At 35.9% G+C, this 22,335-nt stretch overlaps 3 protein-coding genes and 1 pseudogene across 3 annotated transcripts; 3 read left to right on the top strand and 1 right to left on the bottom strand.

The window, feature by feature from the left end:
* The first annotated feature begins 3,929 nt into the window (after nucleotides 1-3,929).
* Nucleotides 3,930-6,740, top strand: LOC146953264 (uncharacterized). Its single transcript, XM_085708496.1, has one exon. The coding sequence runs from the start codon at nucleotides 4,528-4,530 to the stop codon at nucleotides 6,544-6,546; it is 2,019 nt and encodes a 672-aa protein (XP_085564622.1). The 5' UTR covers nucleotides 3,930-4,527; the 3' UTR covers nucleotides 6,547-6,740.
* A 960-nt stretch (nucleotides 6,741-7,700) lies between these two features.
* On the top strand, nucleotides 7,701-8,964 carry LOC146953263 (uncharacterized; annotated as a pseudogene).
* An 818-nt stretch (nucleotides 8,965-9,782) lies between these two features.
* Nucleotides 9,783-18,120, top strand: LOC146953262 (protein ESMERALDA 1-like). The gene is made up of 10 exons (XM_085708494.1): nucleotides 9,783-10,242; nucleotides 12,420-12,489; nucleotides 13,498-13,565; nucleotides 13,666-13,754; nucleotides 14,009-14,206; nucleotides 15,360-15,564; nucleotides 15,661-15,828; nucleotides 16,539-16,706; nucleotides 16,782-16,972; nucleotides 17,291-18,120. The coding sequence occupies exons 1-10, from the start codon at nucleotides 9,880-9,882 to the stop codon at nucleotides 17,418-17,420; spliced, it is 1,650 nt and encodes a 549-aa protein (XP_085564620.1). The 5' UTR covers nucleotides 9,783-9,879; the 3' UTR covers nucleotides 17,421-18,120.
* Nucleotides 18,121-18,250: 130 nt separating this feature from the next.
* LOC146953261 (rust resistance kinase Lr10-like) lies at nucleotides 18,251-20,640 on the bottom strand. Its single transcript, XM_085708493.1, has 3 exons — nucleotides 19,937-20,640; nucleotides 19,647-19,673; nucleotides 18,251-19,558 (listed from the first exon to the last, which is right to left on the bottom strand). Exons 1-3 carry the CDS (start codon nucleotides 20,625-20,627, stop codon nucleotides 18,438-18,440), a joined length of 1,839 nt encoding a protein of 612 aa, XP_085564619.1. The 5' UTR covers nucleotides 20,628-20,640; the 3' UTR covers nucleotides 18,251-18,437.
* Between the last annotated feature and the right edge of the window lie 1,695 nt (nucleotides 20,641-22,335).

Raw genomic sequence — 22,335 nt, 5'->3', positions numbered from 1 at the left:
AATATACCTGTGAATCTGATTTGGAATACTATGAGCGTAGATAATACAACAAATTGACGGATGATTACTACAAGTTTAAAATCTCTGATTCGATATATCGTTGTCCGTTTTGTTACAACAAAGATTACTCCTTGACTGACCTTTTGAGACACGCTTCTGGAATAGCAGATAACTCACGTAAGGTTAAAGGTATTGCTAAACACTCTGTTCTGATAACGTATATTCTAAGAATTCTTACGCAATTGAAAGAGGAGATCGACGTTGCTCGGACGACCGAAGCGTTTCCGACGTCTATGGAACCAGTTGAAGAACATTCAGTCACCGAACCTGTTGTTATTATTGAGGAGACTGATACTCAAACCGTGCTAAACAAAGAAATATCAGATAGTGGAGCTAACGGGAGGTGCCTAGATATTTCACTTCAAGCTCCACCTAGACCTTTAGGGTTTGGCAACACCGCTGGTGGAATGGTTCTGGACCACTCTCAAAGTTTCTCTAAATGGGGATCATCACCAAAAGGCTTTTTGCAGGCTTTGAGTTTCAAAATAAAAGTGAATGTAGCAGATGGTGAAAGAACTTAAATCAGACCCTAAGACAATTGATTATGTTAAACAACAGAAAGAAAAATCAAAGGTCGAATGTTCCGAAAGTAATGATATCAGTGATGCAGTTGAACTTTCTATTGCAGCATCAGAGGCACTTGTCATACATGAGTTAGTAAAGATGGAGTCGGTATCAGAAACATTGATTGCAGAAGCTGTAATCAATGAACCAAAAACTAAAGATTCATCAGAAGATGTAATTAAAGTGTACTCAAGTGAATGGGCACTTGCATAGCCTACTCTTTTGCGTCATGGCTCAGGTGTATTCTATAACGGTATCTCTCGTTTTGACGACACACCGTATTTAGCACTTCAGGTGGTCAATTTGACGAGCTGCAAAGGATCCTTGATTCATCTTTTTGGTATGTTAAACACATCATCTTTGAATTGTAATCCACTACTATCGAAACATTCACATCCACGTGTTTTCACTCCGACTCTGCCGCCACTACCCAAACCTCCGGATCGAAGCTATCAGAAGATTCTCGTGGATTTTCAAGTGACACAAAATTTCACCTTGCCTCCACCACTTCCTGCACCACCAGACACCGGAAATAGATTGGTGAAATTCATCACAACATCGGTTTCTTGCGCCCATTACATGTTTGTTGAAATACCCCTCAGTGCCGAGAAAGAAGCCATTGCGCATAATTGTGAAGTTCCATTTTGCAAAAGCAGTCCAGGTTCAGCAGGTTCTTGTAGTGGGGATCCTATAAACATTAGCTACCTTAATTTAAAGGAAATTAAGCTGAGTCTGAATGATTTTCATATGAAGGGTATTAATTCTTTTGATTTTGTTCATGTGCTTACCATGAAGCATAGTTCAGATTGCTACAAGGATCTCTATGACTTAACCATCGAAGTTGTTGAAACAGATCTACCGAATGGGATTGAAAGCAATGGAGTAGGTGATGACCGATATTTGAGTGAAGAACTCCATGTTCCGGAGGCTGCCACAGATGGAGAGGATAATAATACTAATGACGACCTCTTAAAATACAGTCAAGATGATGATTATGAAGTATTTGAGCTAAGAATTGTGCATGGAAAGAATAGGACTGGATTTGAAGAAAACAAGGAAGTGCTGATTGTGCTGAACACGGTCATGGCTGAAAGGTACTATGTGACAGATTATCTCGGTTCAGCTACCTTCAGTAGGGATGCTCTCGATGGTTGTTTGAAGATTATTAAAAATGTCAAGGATTTCTTTCATCAAAGCCTAGATGAAATCAAGCTTCTTAAACTTGTCGATAAGCACGACCCGGGAGATAAACGCCACATACTGCGTCTTTATGACTATTTCTACCATCAGGAACATTTATTCATTGTGACCGAACTTCTGCGTGCAAACTTATATGAATTTCATAAATTCAACCAAGAATATGGTGGTGAAGCATATTTTACATTAAAGAGATTGCAGCTCATTACTCGACAGTGTTTAGAGGCATTGCAATATTTACATAACTTGGGAATTATTCAATGTGACCTGAAGCCTCATAATTCTGTCTTCTCTATTGAAGTATTTGTATGTTCTATTGATCTTTGGCATTCGAATAATTCTGGAATAGGATGTCTCTTATACTTGATTGATATTATTACTAGCCTAGTGAGTGGGAGACTTGAATGCTGTTCAAAGTCAGATGGGTGCAGGTGAAATGAGATTTTATGAGTTTCAACATATCTTTGACATTGGATGTGACAGAGGCTTACTAGGAGCTTCAGTTGAAAAGATCCCAATAGTCTCAATCACAAGTGACAACAATTTTGATGCTTGTGGCGATATAATTTCCTGTTCAATTTGCCTTCAGGATTTCCAAATGGGAGAGACTGTTAGAAGCTTGCCCCATTATCATCATACGTTTAACCTACCTTGCATTGACAAGTGGCTCATCAAGCATGGCTTGTGCCCATTATGCAGAGACAGTGAGCAGCTAGTGCTTTCAAATAAGATTAATGTTTTTTGCAATGGCGTGAAAAGCATATATTTTCCAAGCCTACACTTAGTTGTGTGCAAGTGTGGTTTTTGTGGGACAGAAAAGCAAGCACTTAATGGATGGCAACGACACAAAGGTTCCAAATTAAGAGATTGGAAAACAAGTATTATTGTGAAAGACTCTAGGCTACCTCTAGAACAATGGATGCTGAAGGTTGCAGAATGTCATGGTACTATATTTCTTCAATGGGATCAAGTCAACAGCTATATTTTTCAAGTCAAATCATCCTCGCATTTCACTCAATGGGATCCAGGAGGGTGGTCTCTTGTTCATTGGAGGAGTAAACATGCATGGGAAGCTCTTTATCAAAATGAGAACTCGAGGTCGAGTTCTTCAGAGGTGGAAGAGACTGATGCAGGAGGGTTTTATTAGTAATTTAGTAGTATTTATTATTTAGCCAAATCTTAGTAATTTTCTAGAATTTTCTATTATTATTTCGTTTTATTTTATTTCAACCCATGTGTTTGTTATTTCTTTCACTATATAAGTAGAACATATGTAGCCTAAGAGGTACACTTTTTGATTCAATAAAATTATTCGAGAATTTCTCTCAATTCTGGTGGATTCCGGAAACCCTTATTTTGATAGGTTTGTCGCTTGCAACCCTATTTTCACAAGTTTTTCGCTTGCAAACTTGTTCTTTTCTATCTAGGTTTAGCGCTTGCTAACCCTACGCTTCCGTACTGCGTCAGTTGGTATCAGAGCAGGTTTCTCCTGTTCTTTTCCTAACAGATCAGCCATGGGAGATCAACTGATGACGAGGGCAGAGTTTGCCGGCATCACCGCGACTCTTACCACGGACATCAAAGCTCTATTAGATCAGATGTCGGCGTGGACAGCTAAGGTTTACAACAACAACGCCAACAACAACAACAACAGAAACAATCCGAACAGAGGAGGAGAACCAATTCCGGTTATTAGGGTTCGTAATAACAACCATACTATTGTTACGTACCGAAAGTCAAAATATACCTGTGAATCTGATTTGGAATACTATGAGCGTAGATAATACAACAAATTGACGGATGATTACTACAAGTTTAAAATCTCTGATTCGATATATCGTTGTCCGTTTTGTTACAACAAAGATTACTCCTTGACTGACCTTTTGAGACACGCTTCTGGAATAGCAGATAACTCACGTAAGGTTAAAGGTATTGCTAAACACTCTGTTCTGATAACGTATATTCTAAGAATTCTTACGCAATTGAAAGAGGAGATCGACGTTGCTCGGACGACCGAAGCGTTTCCGACGTCTATGGAACCAGTTGAAGAACATTCAGTCACCGAACCTGTTGTTATTATTGAGGAGACTGATACTCAAACCGTGCTAAACAAAGAAATATCAGATAGTGGAGCTAACGGGAGGTGCCTAGATATTTCACTTCAAGCTCCACCTAGACCTTTAGGGTTTGGCAACACCGCTGGTGGAATGGTTCTGGACCACTCTCAAAGTTTCTCTAAATGGGGATCATCACCAAAAGGCTTTTTGCAGGCTTTGAGTTTCAAAATAAAAGTGAATGTAGCAGATGGTGAAAGAACTTAAATCAGACCCTAAGACAATTGATTATGTTAAACAACAGAAAGAAAAATCAAAGGTCGAATGTTCCGAAAGTAATGATATCAGTGATGCAGTTGAACTTTCTATTGCAGCATCAGAGGCACTTGTCATACATGAGTTAGTAAAGATGGAGTCGGTATCAGAAACATTGATTGCAGAAGCTGTAATCAATGAACCAAAAACTAAAGATTCATCAGAAGATGTAATTAAAGTGTACTCAAGTGAATGGGCACTTGCATAGCCTACTCTTTTGCGTCATGGCTCAGGTGTATTCTATAACGGTATCTCTCGTTTTGACGACACACCGTATTTAGCACTTCAGGTGGTCAATTTGACGAGCTGCAAAGGATCCTTGATTCATCTTTTTGGTATGTTAAACACATCATCTTTGAATTGTAATCCACTACTATCGAAACATTCACATCCACGTGTTTTCACTCCGACTCTGCCGCCACTACCCAAACCTCCGGATCGAAGCTATCAGAAGATTCTCGTGGATTTTCAAGTGACACAAAATTTCACCTTGCCTCCACCACTTCCTGCACCACCAGACACCGGAAATAGATTGGTGAAATTCATCACAACATCGGTTTCTTGCGCCCATTACATGTTTGTTGAAATACCCCTCAGTGCCGAGAAAGAAGCCATTGCGCATAATTGTGAAGTTCCATTTTGCAAAAGCAGTCCAGGTTCAGCAGGTTCTTGTAGTGGGGATCCTATAAACATTAGCTACCTTAATTTAAAGGAAATTAAGCTGAGTCTGAATGATTTTCATATGAAGGGTATTAATTCTTTTGATTTTGTTCATGTGCTTACCATGAAGCATAGTTCAGATTGCTACAAGGATCTCTATGACTTAACCATCGAAGTTGTTGAAACAGATCTACCGAATGGGATTGAAAGCAATGGAGTAGGTGATGACCGATATTTGAGTGAAGAACTCCATGTTCCGGAGGCTGCCACAGATGGAGAGGATAATAATACTAATGACGACCTCTTAAAATACAGTCAAGATGATGATTATGAAGTATTTGAGCTAAGAATTGTGCATGGAAAGAATAGGACTGGATTTGAAGAAAACAAGGAAGTGCTGATTGTGCTGAACACGGTCATGGCTGAAAGGTACTATGTGACAGATTATCTCGGTTCAGCTACCTTCAGTAGGGATGCTCTCGATGGTTGTTTGAAGATTATTAAAAATGTCAAGGATTTCTTTCATCAAAGCCTAGATGAAATCAAGCTTCTTAAACTTGTCGATAAGCACGACCCGGGAGATAAACGCCACATACTGCGTCTTTATGACTATTTCTACCATCAGGAACATTTATTCATTGTGACCGAACTTCTGCGTGCAAACTTATATGAATTTCATAAATTCAACCAAGAATATGGTGGTGAAGCATATTTTACATTAAAGAGATTGCAGCTCATTACTCGACAGTGTTTAGAGGCATTGCAATATTTACATAACTTGGGAATTATTCAATGTGACCTGAAGCCTCATAATTCTGTCTTCTCTATTGAAGTATTTGTATGTTCTATTGATCTTTGGCATTCGAATAATTCTGGAATAGGATGTCTCTTATACTTGATTGATATTATTACTAGCCTAGTGAGTGGGAGACTTGTACGTGAAAGAGTTGGTGAAGCCATGTTGAATGCTGTTCAAAGTCAGATGGGTGCAGGTGAAATGAGATTTTATGAGTTTCAACATATCTTTGACATTGGATGTGACAGAGGCTTACTAGGAGCTTCAGTTGAAAAGATCCCAATAGTCTCAATCACAAGTGACAACAATTTTGATGCTTGTGGCGATATAATTTCCTGTTCAATTTGCCTTCAGGATTTCCAAATGGGAGAGACTGTTAGAAGCTTGCCCCATTATCATCATACGTTTAACCTACCTTGCATTGACAAGTGGCTCATCAAGCATGGCTTGTGCCCATTATGCAGAGACAGTGAGCAGCTAGTGCTTTCAAATAAGATTAATGTTTTTTGCAATGGCGTGAAAAGCATATATTTTCCAAGCCTACACTTAGTTGTGTGCAAGTGTGGTTTTTGTGGGACAGAAAAGCAAGCACTTAATGGATGGCAACGGCACAAAGGTTCCAAATTAAGAGATTGGAAAACAAGTATTATTGTGAAAGACTCTAGGCTACCTCTAGAACAATGGATGCTGAAGGTTGCAGAATGTCATGGTACTATATTTCTTCAATGGGATCAAGTCAACAGCTATATTTTTCAAGTCAAATCATCCTCGCATTTCACTCAATGGGATCCAGGAGGGTGGTCTCTTGTTCATTGGAGGAGTAAACATGCATGGGAAGCTCTTTATCAAAATGAGAACTCGAGGTCGAGTTCTTCAGAGGTGGAAGAGACTGATGCATGAGGGTTTTATTAGTAATTTAGTAGTATTTATTATTTAGCCAAATCTTAGTAAATTTCTAGAATTTTCTATTATTATTTCGTTTTATTTTATTTCAACCCATGGGTTTGTTATTTCTTTCACTATATAAGTAGAACTTATGTAGCCTAAGAGGTACACTTTTTGATTCAATAAAATTATTCGAGAATTTCTCTCAATTCTAGTGGATTCCGGAAACCCTTATTTTGATAGGTTTGTCGCTTGCAACCCTATTTTCACAAGTTTGTCGCTTGCAAACTTGTTCTTTTCTATCTAGGTTTAGCGCTTGCTAACCCTACGCTTCCGTACTGCGTCAATATGGGATGCAATACATAAAGTATGGAAACTATTACAACAGTTGAAGCTATTTTCTTGTTGCTGCAGCAGCTCACGCCGGGGCATGACCAACAAATGGCTGTTATTTTTTTTGGAGTATGTGGAAATACCATAATCTCAAGGTGTGGCAAGATGTAACAGAGTTAAGTTTGCAAGTTGTCGAGCGGGCGCATCGTTTAATGGAGGACTGCTTGGCAGCGAATGCAACGACAACCACTTGTCGTCGGGGCCAATCTAATTCTCCTACTGGTCGGACTCAACAGCAAATAGCAGCTAATATAGACCAGCACTCCATTTCTGTAACAGCAGGGATGCGACATTGTGAGGCGGCTGTTTGTTATGCGTAGGTGAGATTGCAACGACCACAACGAGATAGACTTCAATACAACGTCGACGATTTGTTCTCCAACCAGGAAAATAAAACAGGTAATTGGATGTGTTTGCAAGGTGAGGAAGGAGTATTCATTCTCGCCAGAACTGATTTTCTCTGTTGTACCTTGTTGACAGGGACGAAGCACTGGGGTTGTATCATGCAATTCAGCGGGTCATCGATATGTATTTGACAACTTTTACTTCGAGCTTGACTCAAAACTTGCACTAAATGCCTTCAACAACAATCAAGAAGGTGCTACATAATTTAGATATGTTATATTAGTTTGTAATCGTAGCTTCCTTCTTGTTCACAAACTCTCGAGTTTAGTTGGAGATAGACAAATGAGGTCAGAAAAATCAAGGTAATTTTTTTGAATTGTTAAATTTTTTAGCATCCTAAAATGATGAAGTTGCAAAAGTTGTGTAAAAAATCCTCCAGAAAATTGCAAATATACTTTACATCAAATTCAAAAAGAGCTCTTGCAAATTCTTTCCAGTAGGGTGAGAAAACATATTCGTGAAGAAATCGGTGATTCTAAATTTTACATCATTGTTGATGAAGCTCATGTTGGGTCAAAAAAAGGAACAAATGGCTTTTGTGTTAAGATTTGTTGATAAAGTTGGTTTGATACAAGAGAGATTTTTTTGATGTGGTACATGTTAATGACACTGCTTCCTTAACTCTTAAGGAAGCAGTATGTGATATACTTTCTCGACATAACCTTGATGTCTCTAACATTAGTGGTCAAGGGTATGACGATGCTAGCAATGTGAGAGGAGAATGGAATGGTTTACAAGCACTTTTTATGAAAGATTGTCCTTACGCTTACTATGTCTACTGTTTTGCTCATCGGTTGCAACTTGCCTTAGTTAATGCATCAAGAGAAGTTACATCAATTTATCAATTCTATGAGAAGCTGACTTTTGTTGTCAATGTTGTTGGTTCTTCTACTAAGCGCCATGATGAGTTACAAGCCGCCCAATCAAAAGAAATTACAAATTTGTTAGAGACTGGGGAATTGTAACTGGTAAAGGTAAAAACCAAGTTGGTACCGTGAAAAGATCTGGAGATACTCGTTGGGGATCGCATTTCAACTATTTGTAGCTTGATAAGTATGTATGAGGCAACTTTGTACAGTTTTAAAAAACATTGCAAAAGATGCAAAAAAAAAAATTGCCCAACGTACTACGAATGCTGATAGTTCTTACAATTACTTGAAGTCTTTTGATTTTGTATTTATCTTGCATTTGATGAAAGAAATTATGGGGACAGCAGATTTGCTTTGTCAAAGCTTACAAAAACAATCTCAGGATGTTGTTAATGCTATGCTTTTGGTTCGTTCAACAAAAGCTCTTATTCAAGATTTGAGAGAAAATGGATGGGATAAGTTGTTTGTCAATGTTGTGTATTTTTGTGAAAAGCATGGTATTGGGATTTCTGACCTCAATGATTGTCATTCAACAATAAGATTTGGACATTCTCGCCTTGATGAGAATCAAGTAACAATAGAACATTATTTTACAGTTGATTTTTTTTTTACTACCATTAACAAACAATTACAATAGTTGAATGACAGAATTAGTGAGCAAGCAATGGATTTGTTGACTCTAAGTTGTGCTTGTCTCTTGATGATAGATATAAAGCTTTTGACATTGATACTACATGTACTCTTGTTGAAAAATGTTATCCCATAGATTTTAGTGATCAATAGAAGATTACTTTGCCATTTCATCTTCAACATTTCCTTCTTATTATGACTCTTAGTTTCTAAAGTCACAACTGAAATATCTTTTTCAGCAATGAATATTATCAAGTCTAAGTTGAGAAACAAGATGAGACCTGAGTTTCTATCAAATAACATGTCGATTTATATTGGAAAGAAAATTAGTGTATGTATTAGTTTCTAGACAATTATTGATGATTTCAAGTCACTCGAAAAGAGTAAAGTGTCACATTAATAATATTTAATGATCGACTCTGTATATTATGTAGTTTAAATTTTGAATGATCAATTTTTGGTTGATTATAACTATGTGTTCTATACAATATAATTTATATATTTTACTCCTTCCGGTCCTTATAAATATAGACCAAATACATCGGTTACATAATGAATCTATAAAGTAAATTGTTTCTTATAATAAGGATCGGAGGGAGTAGTTTATTTTGATGACAGCTACCTCAAACTTTTTGATCTGACTCCGCCACAGAGGTCATCCATGCCTTAATATGATTAGCCACATTTTAGTTACCTCCGTTCCTTATTTTGATGTACCAACATGTATCACTATGCCCCATCCTCGTGAGTTTAGTTCAGTTGGTAGGTATAGACATCCGGGGTTCACCGGCCACTAAAAAAATGTATCAGTATGCCCCACCACTTGCACTGAATACCAAGACATATTGGCGCCCCACTTCCCAGCACGTGCACTATCTCTGTCTTTCTTCTCCCCATTCCAGCACGCGCGTTATTTTTCTTCTCTCTCATACTTTTCAATATTCTTTCTTCACCATTTCCAATTCACTCACTACATTTTCTTCTACCCTCCATAGAAAAACCTCCTTCACCGCATGCACACCATAACTACCATGTAACCCCATCCACCCAAATGCACCCACACAAATACAACCGTCTCCCATCATCATCCAACACCCCCTCACCACCACCCTCCCCACTCCGCTCCCCTCGTCTCCGCCACACCCGCTCCAAAACCGCTCCTAAACCCTCTCCTCGAACCATCCCCCAACGACTCTCTTACTTCTTCCTCTCCGGTCTCCTCCGCCGTCAAGGCATCTTCCTCTTCGCTCCTCTCATCTACATCTCCTGTATTCTCCTCTACTTCGGTTCGTTCTCCTTCGACATCGTTCCGATCATTAGACACCGTTCTGCTCCCGGCTCTGTTTATCGTAGTCCTCAACTCTATGCTAAACTGAAATTCGAAATGGATGAAGATAACTCTTCAGTTGACGCGGTTCGTATTTCATTTCTCTTCAATCTTTATTTCATTTCGTTTTTCTTGATTTTTTTTGTTCATTATGTATGTAACTAGTGAAGAAAATGGTGGAAAATTGAAGTGTGAAATTTTGTAATGTATTGTTAGGAGAAGAGTTTTATTAAGGTAGATAGAATATTGATGGGTAGATTCTTGATTTCTGGTGAAATTTGAATATTGAGGATTTGTGAATGGGATCTCAATTTAGGCTAAGTGTATGTTTGGTTATGTGGTGATAATAATTGATTTTGAGTGAATGGGATCTCAATTGTGGATACATTCACGTAAAAGCTATGTAATACAGAGTCCACTTTTGATTTTACGTGGACACAATTGATTTTATTGTGGATATATTTATGCAAAAGTGACTTGAACTATAAATTTGTGTGTAAAAATCAATTTTAGAATCAAAAGCTACAAATCCTAGCTTCAAGTAGAATCAATTCTACTCGAAAGCAATGAAACATGTCGGAATCAATTCTACACCTCCACATGAGTGTTTGTAAATTGCGGATTGTGAAAAATAGCGACTTGTTCAAATTTTGCTCCACATCAGTGCTGTTGCGCTACTATAGCTGCTATTTGATAAGATTTTGTACTAGATAGTGTATCGTGGAGCAGTAGCTATTTGTTCAAATTCCACCATATGGCTGGCTTTACTAGCCTTTCTGTTTCACATGTCAACTAGTAGTTGTGTATGCTATGTTAATTTTTTTGAGGTCCTTATCTGGTTTTAGGTCGAGTTCTGACTTTGCTAATGGAACTGAAGCTTTTAAGCTATGTAATAAATTTCACTTGTCAACCTTTTTGACGGGAGTGAATCTATTAATGTGGTGTAAAGTAGAAGAAAAATGATTCCAGTTGCTCTCTTGTTTCATATATATATGTGTGTGTGTGTGTGTGTGTGTGTTACCATATCTAGTTGAAAAACATTTCTTGTAACTTTCCTTGTATTAAGCTTTAAGGTATTTGAACTTGGGGCTTGTTAGTTGTTATTTGAGAAAACTTGTTTGTGTGTTCATTGGCCTGTTATTTGGAGATGTAGCAGGAAGTAAAGTTGTAGGCCACATTGATGAATAGAAGTGTCTAGTGCCTTATTATTTTTATGATTATAAGGGAGGTCTTAAATCTTAAGGTTTGGAGTTTCTATAGAAAAGATATATAAGGAGTTTGAGACTTATTGGACACCAAACATATGAAGTGATTAGTAAGGAAGTTGGATGCTGTTAGAATACAAACCACTGGCAGAAGCATCAAGGTTCTTGACAGCTGTTTATTGCTGTATACTGTCAATCCTGTGAATTACGTATAGTTGCTGACTTCTGGCACCTTGTTGTTGTCAAATGTCAGTGCTGTTAGCAAGCTTCAGTTTATTACTGATAGATCGGGATTGGGGATTCTGTTAGAATCTGTCATGAGCAAGGAAGCCACAATCGAGATCTTAGGATGATAGTGATGATTGCACATCGCAACCTCGTAACACGGATCGTAAGATCGTATGGAATTTATAAAATCCATGTGTTTGTGCATATAAAATAGCATAAATAAGGAAAAGATGGGGAAAAGCATGGTAACTTCCATACTTCACTGGAAATAATACAGAAAAGCTTTCCATATTATAGATAATAAAATAAATCACTTCAGATCTTCGTGAGTTTGCACCTTTTTTCCTAGGGTCCCAATTCTCTTTCAAGTGAATATCTAGTCTTTCTCTCACCCTTTCCGACTATTAATACACTATATAGCCTACCTCTCTAAATATCTCAGTCCCAGCTAGTTGTGAGTTCTGACTAACTAACTCTAACTTTGTCAATCAATAGACCTAATACAAATATTAATATAATGTTCGCCTATGTATAATTCCAAAAAGTTCTGGACTTCTGAACCTAAAATTATGGGCTGTACTATTTTCAGCACATGTAAGGATCATCATTTGAATCTTTCATACCATGATTCTTGTTGTATATCATCAATTGCTATGTATGATTTTTTGCTATGGCCATGCATATTTTCCTACTTCAGTTTATTTGAATTATACTGCTTTTTAAATTTTTTATTCTTTTAATTTTTTCTGAAGTAATTCACTGATCTTCATACCATCTACTTCCAGTTTGTTTTTCTGGTAACTTGATCAAAAGCAATTAAATTCCTTTCAGATATCAACAATATGGAAGAGTCCATATAAAGGTGGTGAATGGAAACCATGCGTACACACATCTTCAGAAGGTATAATTTGATTATTGTTGATGCACAGTATGGTCAAAATTTCTTTTTTGCTCTTTTTTTCTTGTTAGGCTTATTTGAGCTGTTTGATATAATTGTAGCGTAAAAATAAAAAGTTGTTTGATATCACTGACTTAGTTTTATAGATCAATGCAAGAATATGAGAACTAATTTTGAGCCTGTGCCATAATAACACATAACAGATGAAATTGTCTTGCATAGCCTACAAACGCGTAGCATGGCACTGGCATTGGCATTAATTCTATTAAGCACAACCATCCAAATAAAAGAGCCAACCTTACAGGGGGCTTTGGTTTTCAAAGGGATATATGGTTTTCCCCAATCGCCCTGGTAGTATCACAGAGAGCAAATTCTTTAATATTGACTTGACTACTTGAGGGAAAATGAACAAAGTCGAGGACATCCAAAAGAACCTTAAATATAGAGTATTCTCTGTCATTTATGTTAGGAACCCAAGAATTCCTAAGGAAGAGCTCTTTTATTAAGAAAATAGGAAAGAATAGGAGAGAAATCTCTACTCCAAGGGTTTCCCCTTCACAATGTTCAATAATCATCAACTCTTCATTGTATTCTCCTATTTATACAAATAGCCCTATAAGGCTATAACAACCTGAACTAATTAACTAACTTCTACAACAACTGTTAACCACTTTAACTACACCAATTAACCATTATTCTATATCCTAACATTTATGTTATGAAAAAGGGGGAAATCCTGAGAAATAATTCAATTTTGAATACTATTATGAAAATTGTAGATGGGATAGTTTGCAATGAAGACAAACACTAGTGTATTGGAAGCCATACTCATATTGATGAAATGAAAGTACTGAATTACTGGTTAACTTATGACGTGGGTTTTTCTTATTGCAATACCTTGCATTTATCTTATTGCAGTATATTTCTTAGTTTTATATGTGGGAAATTGTGTTTGAACTTCTGACAGTTTCCATTATTCTATTAAATGTAAATTTTTTATGAATCCCACAGGCCTTCCTGAATCAAATGGATACATTTATGTAGAGGCCAATGGTGGCTTAAATCAGCAAAGGATATCGGTTAGAGTTTTCTATACATCTGTTCGTTTTGTTTGTTCCAAGTTTGCTTAATTTAGCACTATTTTCGACACACTTACTTAATGAATGTGGTGCTTTATAGATATGCAATGCCGTTGCTGTGGCTGGCTATCTTAATGCTACTCTCGTGATCCCTAATTTTCATTATCATAGCATATGGAAAGATCCTAGGTATGCTTGTTTTTCTATCTTTTAATTTGATTTTCAGAAAAAGAGAAGTGTAGTAATTTATGTTGGCATTGCATCCAGTATCTTCAGTTTCGCAGTCACTCCATGATCCACTATTGGATTGGGTGCTCTGCACTAATAAGTTTATGGTTCTTATAAAATTACTGTTATAATGATTGACGAGTTTATTGGTAGATATCCCAATGATGATCAAGGTGTTAAAGACTAAATTGTTTCATAATGTTTCAATATTCCAGCAAGTTCAGCGACATTTACGATGAAGAATATTTTGTCAATACCTTGAAAAATGATGTACGGATGGTTGAAAAGATACCTGAGCACCTGATGGAAAGATTTGGCAGCAACATGACAAATGTTTTCAATTTCAGGATCAAGGCAATGTCACCCATTCAGTATTACAGAGATATGGTACTCCCAAAGTTACTTGAAGAACAGTGAGTTATGATCTTTGTTGTATGAAACTATTGATTGATCTCTAATGGTTATACAGTTTAGAGTGATTGATATTAGTTTGTAGCCTTTCACTATATAACAGTGATTTAGCTTCAATGAAATAGCTTTAATTACATATTTGGTCCCTTAAAATAGATTTTGCTCCCGCAAGTGGACGGTGGGATTGGACCCCTCGGATTAGTCGTTTCTTGAGCCGATACCGAGTTTAAAAAAAATGGATTTTGCTAAATGTTAACCTTCATAGTGTTGTTGGTGCCTTTTACTGCTGCTGCACTAAGTGTGTATGTGAGTTGGTTTTTGGAGGACTAAGTCTATATTTTAATATATATTTGATATTTAAAAAAAATTAAAACAACAACACGATATTATACGTTCATGTATCATATTGTTTCAATTTTTTTAAAATATCAAATCAAATCAAATCAAATACATATTAAAATATAGGCTTAGCCCTCCAAAATCCAACTCGCAAACACACACCCTAAGAGTCTGGTGTTTATTTGCAAATTATTTGTCACATTGCATTCAAATTTTTTTAAGGTTCAAAATTATCGATGTTTTAAAATTCCAATGTCAAATTGATGCTTATTTTAACTATATCCTTATTTGGAGAGAATCTAGAAGATTGTAATGTAATTAACGATATATTAGAGAATAAAGTAGTGGAAAATTTTATTTTAAATACATACTACCAAGTAATGACTTTTTAAACTATGTGCCTCAATCTTAAGCATCAAGAGCTGTGGAATGGAGGGCTTAATGTTTAACTTATCAATTCAACAATTATTGTTGCATTTTTGTCCTGCAGGAGATATAATACAATTATTTTATTCTAGTATAACATTTCACGTAATTTGGTTGGCTTCATATATTTTATGGTACACAGCTTGTACACAAATACATTTTGACATACACAGGCACCTTTGCTAATAATGTAATATCAATTGATAGTCATTTTATCAGCTGGTTATTGTACTATATTCATGTCTTGCCAATGCATGTGAAACTCAGACTAGTAATTGGTTTTCAGATGAATTTTTATGCTATATTGTTTGGTGATCTCATATGGTTGTAATTTGGCTAGAGGAAAACTATGTGTTTATTGTTTACAAATTTCCCTATTCAATCATGCAGGGTTATAAGGATCTCACCTTTTGCAAATAGATTGTCATATGATGCTCCTCCTGCTGTCCAGCGTCTCAGATGCTTAGCAAATTACGAGGCTTTACGATTTTCAAGTCCCATATTGACCCTGGCTGAATCTTTGATTGCAAGAATGAGGAAGCAAAGCATAATGAATGGTGGTAAATATGTCTCCATTCATCTTCGTTTTGAAGAGGTTGGTTTGATCAGATATGAATGTGTTCTGAAGGTGAAGGCTGACATTAGATATTGATCTTTGCTGCATATCTTTCTACTTGCTTCCCATGCGCAGGATATGGTTGCTTTCTCTTGTTGTGTTTTTGATGGTGGGAAAGAGGAGAGAGATGACATGATTGCAGCAAGAGAAAGAGGTTGGAAAGGGAAATTTACAAAACGTGGACGAGTTATACGTCCAGGAGCAATCAGGATCGATGGGAAGTGTCCCCTTACTCCATTAGAGGTATTATCTTCTCAAATCTCCAGTTATCTTGGGTGTGGAAGGAGGAAATGGAATACCCAGACTATTAAAATTGTATATGATGCGAAAGATTGGTGGATATTATATACAACAACACAAAAGCACCAATCCTAAATTGTTTGTACCAATACTAGGCTCTTAATCTCAATAAAATAAGGAAATAAACCTTGATAGTAAAGAAATATGGAAACTAAATCCAAGAGATAATCTTGGCACTCTTAACATATTTTATGAAAGAATATTGATGTGGTGATATATTTTTCAGATATTCTAACAAAGAGGAAGACAATTTAAAGGAATAATTTTTATACGTTGTTAATATAGCTTGGAGCTTCAAAAATTTCCTGGAAAGTACTCTTTTGCTTTTGTTGAGAGTCCCACATTGGTGTGATATGATCTGGAAAAAATGTTTATGAATGGAAGGTATCTCTCACCTTACAAGTCGATTTTGTAGAGTTGTTAGGTCTATCATAGATCCGTTTAAAGTCAAACTTGGATGTGTCATGGCTTGAAAAAGTGTTTATAATTGGGGGATATCCCTCACCTTACAAGTTGGTTTTGTGGGTCAAACCCAAATTCTAAGAGCTTCAAGACTTTTTTGTCGGCTCCTCATTTTTTAAACGGCAAGTATTATAACTTTATACTAGTTTCTTTGTTTATATTATGGTAAATGCTTTTCTATATCTCTTTAGGTTGGCCTTATGCTTAGGGGAATGGGTTTTACAAAGAACACCTCCATCTATTTGGCATCTGGAAAAATATATAATGGCGAGAAAACAATGGCCCCTCTAAGGGAAATGTTTCCTAATTTACATACCAAGGAGACTTTAACATCTGAGGAGGAACTTGCCCCATTTAAGGTATGAAGTAGTATTCTATCCCACTCACGCTCTTGTAAGATTAAGTACTCTAATGTTGACTTGAGTTGCTTCTAGAATTATTCTTCCAGGATGGCTGCCATAGACTATACTGTTTGTCTTCATAGCGAGGTGTTTGTCACAACTCAGGGTGGTAACTTCCCTCATTTTCTACTGGGCCACCGGAGATACTTGTATGGTGGGCACTCTAAGACAATCAAACCTGATAAGCGGAAGTTGGCATTACTCTTCGATAGTACCAACATTGGGTATGTATTGTCTGTACTGTAGTGTATATTTCTTTCAGTTCAAGACAATTATGATGATTGAGACATGAATACAAATAAAAGGAAAAATACCCAGGCGATTAATTTTTTGGGGAGAAGATATGATTGGGATTATTATTATTGTTGTTGTTGTTGATTGTGCAAATTGAAATTCACTTGAAAACATGTTTTATAAAATTAATGCAATTTGTAGCATTCCTTTTTATAAAAAGATGATCCTTGTTGTTTTAGCACTATGCATTTAGGATTTTATCTTATTATTTGTACAAAGTATCTGACTCTAATTTGATTACTTTATAGATGGAAAAGTCTTGAGCGCCAATTGCTGAGCATGAGGTCACACAGTGATTCCAAGGGTGTTGAGCTCAAAAGGCCTAATGACTCCATATATAGCTTTCCATGTCCAGATTGCATGTGCCATGAAAATTGAACTAACGATTCGAGATCTTCATCAGATAGTTGATCTACTGACAGTTTTATGGGTGTTTCTGTTTTACTAACATGACTATTTCATTTTTTCCCTTTCGATCTGATAAAGGGCACATAACCCTAATTTCGGAGGTTAACAAGATTTTGTTCGAGGTTTCATTGTTCTGATTATTTCGTGACTGGATTTCAAGGAATTGGCGTCGTTTTTTTTCACATGATGCAAGTTGAGAACAGAGTAAAAATTGTGCAATTGCAGGATTCTCTCTCACAGAACGTTGGCTAAGCTTTGTTTAATATATTGAGTTAGCAGCTAATGTGTCAAACAAGCTATTAAAAGACGAACTAACATTCTATCATACCCTGCCTGTACATTACCTGATGGTTGTCATCCGAATCTCCTTGGGTCTAAGGCTGACAGATTGCTGTGTACATTAACAAATTCAACTTCTGCATTGAAGCTTTACATTTTCATTTTTGTTTTCCCTTGTATTGAGGGGCCCATTTTTTGTTGTATGTCTATATTTGAGTACATTTGTTATTCTTTTACGTTGGTACTCTATTGTTTTAATGAGGATACCAGTGAATGTAATTACTTCCATGAAAGACCAGCAATTGTAAAATATCTAAACAGATATTTTCTTAGTGTTTTCGAGTTGAGTTGTGACTGCAGATAATACATACACACTGTACGTTTACATATACATAGTTTTGCAAATCTTGTATACAAGGTTTACTTCCACACAATGTGTAGGAATTCCTGTGTGTGTGAGAGGAAGCAGGCTGATTATTGTTTAGCAATATTTGGTTTGAACAAGGGTCAATGTTCAAGAATTAGCCAAGACATAAAGATTTATATTAGTAATGCAAAACTTTTCTGGACTATGGTAAACTACATGATAAGCTCACCCACCTTAGCACTTGCCTATTGCTGCGTTGTTTCAGTCCTAATATCAATTTGAAGGAATAAAGAGAACGAAAGTAAGTAAAGATAAAGCAACACATATTTCACAATTTCAACTCAATCTAACTCGTGAATCACATCTAAATCTCGTGGTAGATGTCCTGTAGTTGCAATTGCACTATTTTTCCTAGGTTGTCTAGATTGAGAAGCAAAGGGATTTGGGGGTATTGGAGTTTTGTCGACATCTCCCTCCAACATTTGAACCACCATTTGCATTGTTGGTCGATCCATAGCATGCCACTGAATGCACCAAAGTCCCACAATGGCCATTTTCCTTGCAATTTTTTCACCCCCTTCATCATCAACATGAATTCTCATTTCGTCTTGATCATCTATAAGATTATAAATCCACTCCGGATAGTAAACATGACTACTGTTTTCCTCTAAATCCTCTGTGATCTTCTTCCCTCCTATTGTTTCAAGCAACATCATTCCATAACTATAAACATCCGATTTGAAAGACACGTTCCCAAAGTTCCTTGAAAAAACTTCTGGAGCAATGTAGCCCAAAGTTCCTCTAGCCGCGGTCATTGACACTATGCTCTGATCCCTTGAACATAATTTAGCTAGACCAAAATCACATATTTTTGGAATAAAGTTGTGGTCAAGTAACACATTTTGTGGCTTGATATCGAAATGGAGGATGCGTTGATCACAACCTTGATGAAGATACTCAATTCCTTTAGCTATTCCTAAAGCAATTTCGTGCAACTTTTTCCAGCCAAGGAAGTTTTTCTTGTTGTCCGGTGAATTTATGAACTTTTGCAGAGAACCATTTGGTAAATATTCATAAATAAGAGCTCTTTTAAATCCATCAGCACAGAAACCGACCAATCGGACGATATTAACGTGGTGGATTCTACCCATTGTACCAACTTCATTAAGGAAGTCTTGCCCATTTCCTTGAGAAACATTTAGTATCTTCACAGCAACACTAAATTCTTTTGAAATGCTTCCTTTATAAACAGTTCCATAGGCTCCTTGTCCTAACATATCCCCAAAATTATTTGTGATTCTCTTAATTTCTACATAAGAGTATCTGGTGGGCTTAAGAGCTCTATAGTCTTCTAAAAACTTTTCTATAATTGCTTGCTTTTCTTTCTTTAGTATGTAAGAGTCATAAATATGGTAGACTCCACCAATCAACAAGATAAAAAACAACGATCCTAATATTGATCCTGCATTTACGAAAGCTAATTTAAGAAAAATGATAATTTTCTTACAGGTTATAATTAAATGAAAGCAAATTTAAACTTAAAAGCTGACCTGTGTTTACTAGAGCCTTTGATGAACCTGCAAAATCATACTAGCAAGCCTTAGCTTATATCATTGATTGATTGTAAAAGATACTAACGATTAGATTAATCTAACGATTGAGATCTGGCCAAAGAGCTTGAAGAAGTTGTAGAACATCCAAGTGAAACTATTTTGTGCAGCTTCTATATTAAAAATCCGCAAGCTTGATTCAATTGAAAAGATCTACGAGTATAGTTTAATTAGCCTTTTCAAGTTTGAAGATTGCATGTATTATTGAATTGAACAAAGAATAGAGTTACCTTTCTTGTTTTTGGGGAAACAATCTACTTCCTTGTTGGTATTATTCTTCCATCCACATATTTTTCCTTTTGATTCACAGTGTTTACAATTAGGCTCAGACCACGTCAAACGAAGAGAATCTGAAGGTTCGAATGAAACATTAAACATTTTGGTGCAAAACGAGAGAGGAAGGTAATCAATGAATCTATTAGAAGGGATAGCATATATTTGAAAGGTGGAAGTTCTTAGACACGAAACCGAATAGGAATCTATCTGATCTCTATTCAAAACTGAACAATTAAAAAATTGATGATCAACAAAATTATCATAGTTACTTTTCAAGTAGTTGAAATGAGATTCTGAAAGATTGAGGTTGTGGATATGTTTGTAAAGACAACTTTGTGGGTCAGATAGTTCAATGGTTTGGTGTTTGTAGTCAATTTTCTTAACATTGAGTTTCACTTTGTGAGGAAGTTCAATCATAGTTTCATTATTTGATGAACAAAATAACTCAAAACCTGGATAGCCATACAAAGATGAATTTGGATTGTGGTTTTTGATATGAAAAGGGAATTTGATAACTTGATTTCCACATGTTAATAAATCTTGTGGATAGTTCAAATCTGTTGTTCCATGTGCAAACTCCACCAGCAACATATTAGAGTAAAACACGATTAACAATAGTCCCATAACATGATAATAAGTGTTCATGATATTGATTCTTGAGCAATAGTACTCTGTCTAAGATTGTGTTTATAGAAAATTTTCAAGCTCACTTTGACTATAACAGCTTCCATATAATTTCCTCTCATCATATGGAACTGTTTGTTGTGGGTCATGCTAACAATATTCAAACCACATAAACATAATTCGCAATTCACTTTGGTATACGTGGTATGAATACGAGTTTGAGGTACACGACATGTGGAGAATTCGGTATGCATGAAGGGATTGAGGTTCAATCTTCTTCGGTTAGTAGTGTCAGTACTACTTAATTAAATATAGTAAGCTATCAATAAATTTATTAGAAAAAATCCTTTTTATCGAATGTGAGTTTTTTCAACTCCACTCTAATACTTAAAGTATTTCAATATTTAATTAGTTAAATCAATTAATAGTGGGAAAAGTGGCGTGGATAGTTGGTTGTAACAAAACTAGTGCAAACTTGTTTTATCTGTGTTATTTCGCAAGGGACATTATTGGTGATATCCAAAATTTATTTGCACCACGAAAAGTTTTCCTTTATCTTTTATCTCCTACACAACTTCATCTTCGTCTTTCACCAATCTCCACTTATCTCGGTTCGTCAATTTCAAAGAATTATAAGGGGAATTTATGCAAATCAATTGGCAAAAGTACCATGAATCAATGCGCAAGTACTAATTTGCGGTTTGCTACATGTCAAGAGAATTATGTGACTATGATTCAAACATCAAAAAGTTATGTGCATCACTTTCCAACAACCTATTTTCATATTCATTTCCTTAACAAGTGTACCAACATCATCTCGTTAATGTTTTCCTTACTTGTTTTAGTCAGAATTTGAAAACTTGTATTTAATTAGTTAAATGTTAATCCAAGTTGTCGGCATGCTGCGAGTCCTCGCAATTTTGTCATTCGTAAGTTATGTGCATCACTTTCCAACAAGCTATTTTCATATTCATTTTCTTAACAAGTGTACCAACGTCATCTTGTTAATGTTTTCCTTACTTGTTTTAGTCAGAATTTCAAAACTTGTATTTAATTAGTTAAATGTTAATCCAAGTTGTCGGCATGCTGTGAGTCCTCGCAATTTTGTCATTCGTAAAAGTTGTTTGATTGGTTTAAAGAGTGGAAGTGTTATTTATAAACTATTCTTAATCTCAAAGTCATGGATCTTCATTGTTACATGTAAATAAAAATATATAAGACAATATATAGTGCGGACCCACTTCCCACCCTAATTTTTTTTATTACAATAGTAAAGCAAAGTGCAAAACTCGATTTGTAAAGCAAGTGTAAAAATTAACCAAAAACAAAATGTAAGTGTGAAACTTTTTTTAAAGGAAAAAAGCAAGTGTAAACCTGGCTCCCACTCCCACCAACTCATGCTTTTGAATTTTCCACCCAAACGTGTTTCTCAAATTTATTCACGTGCAAAACGAAAAGCTACATATATTCCAAACCGCGTAGCCATTTTTGTTGTTGCTAGCTTAGAAAAAAACACAAAACCTTCTTTAAGGAGACAAGGCTACTACTACTATAAAAAAATATCATTCTAAGCAATATTCCATAATTAACGAATAAAATGATAATCATCTTAATTTTATAGACATGATGTTAATTTTACAAATAAAAAATCAATTTGTTATGACATAAATATAGGAAAAACTCTTTATTAAGGAGCAACTTTTACTTTGGCAAATGAGTGTGTCACTCA

The sequence above is a fragment of the Medicago sativa genome, chromosome 1 (assembly GCF_051527215.1).
Source record: "Medicago sativa cultivar Bolivia chromosome 1, Bolivia_mono, whole genome shotgun sequence".
NCBI classification, from domain to species: Eukaryota; Viridiplantae; Streptophyta; class Magnoliopsida; order Fabales; family Fabaceae; genus Medicago; species Medicago sativa.
Note: the sequence above shows the minus strand (reverse complement) of the source record. Positions and strands in the feature narration are given on the sequence as shown.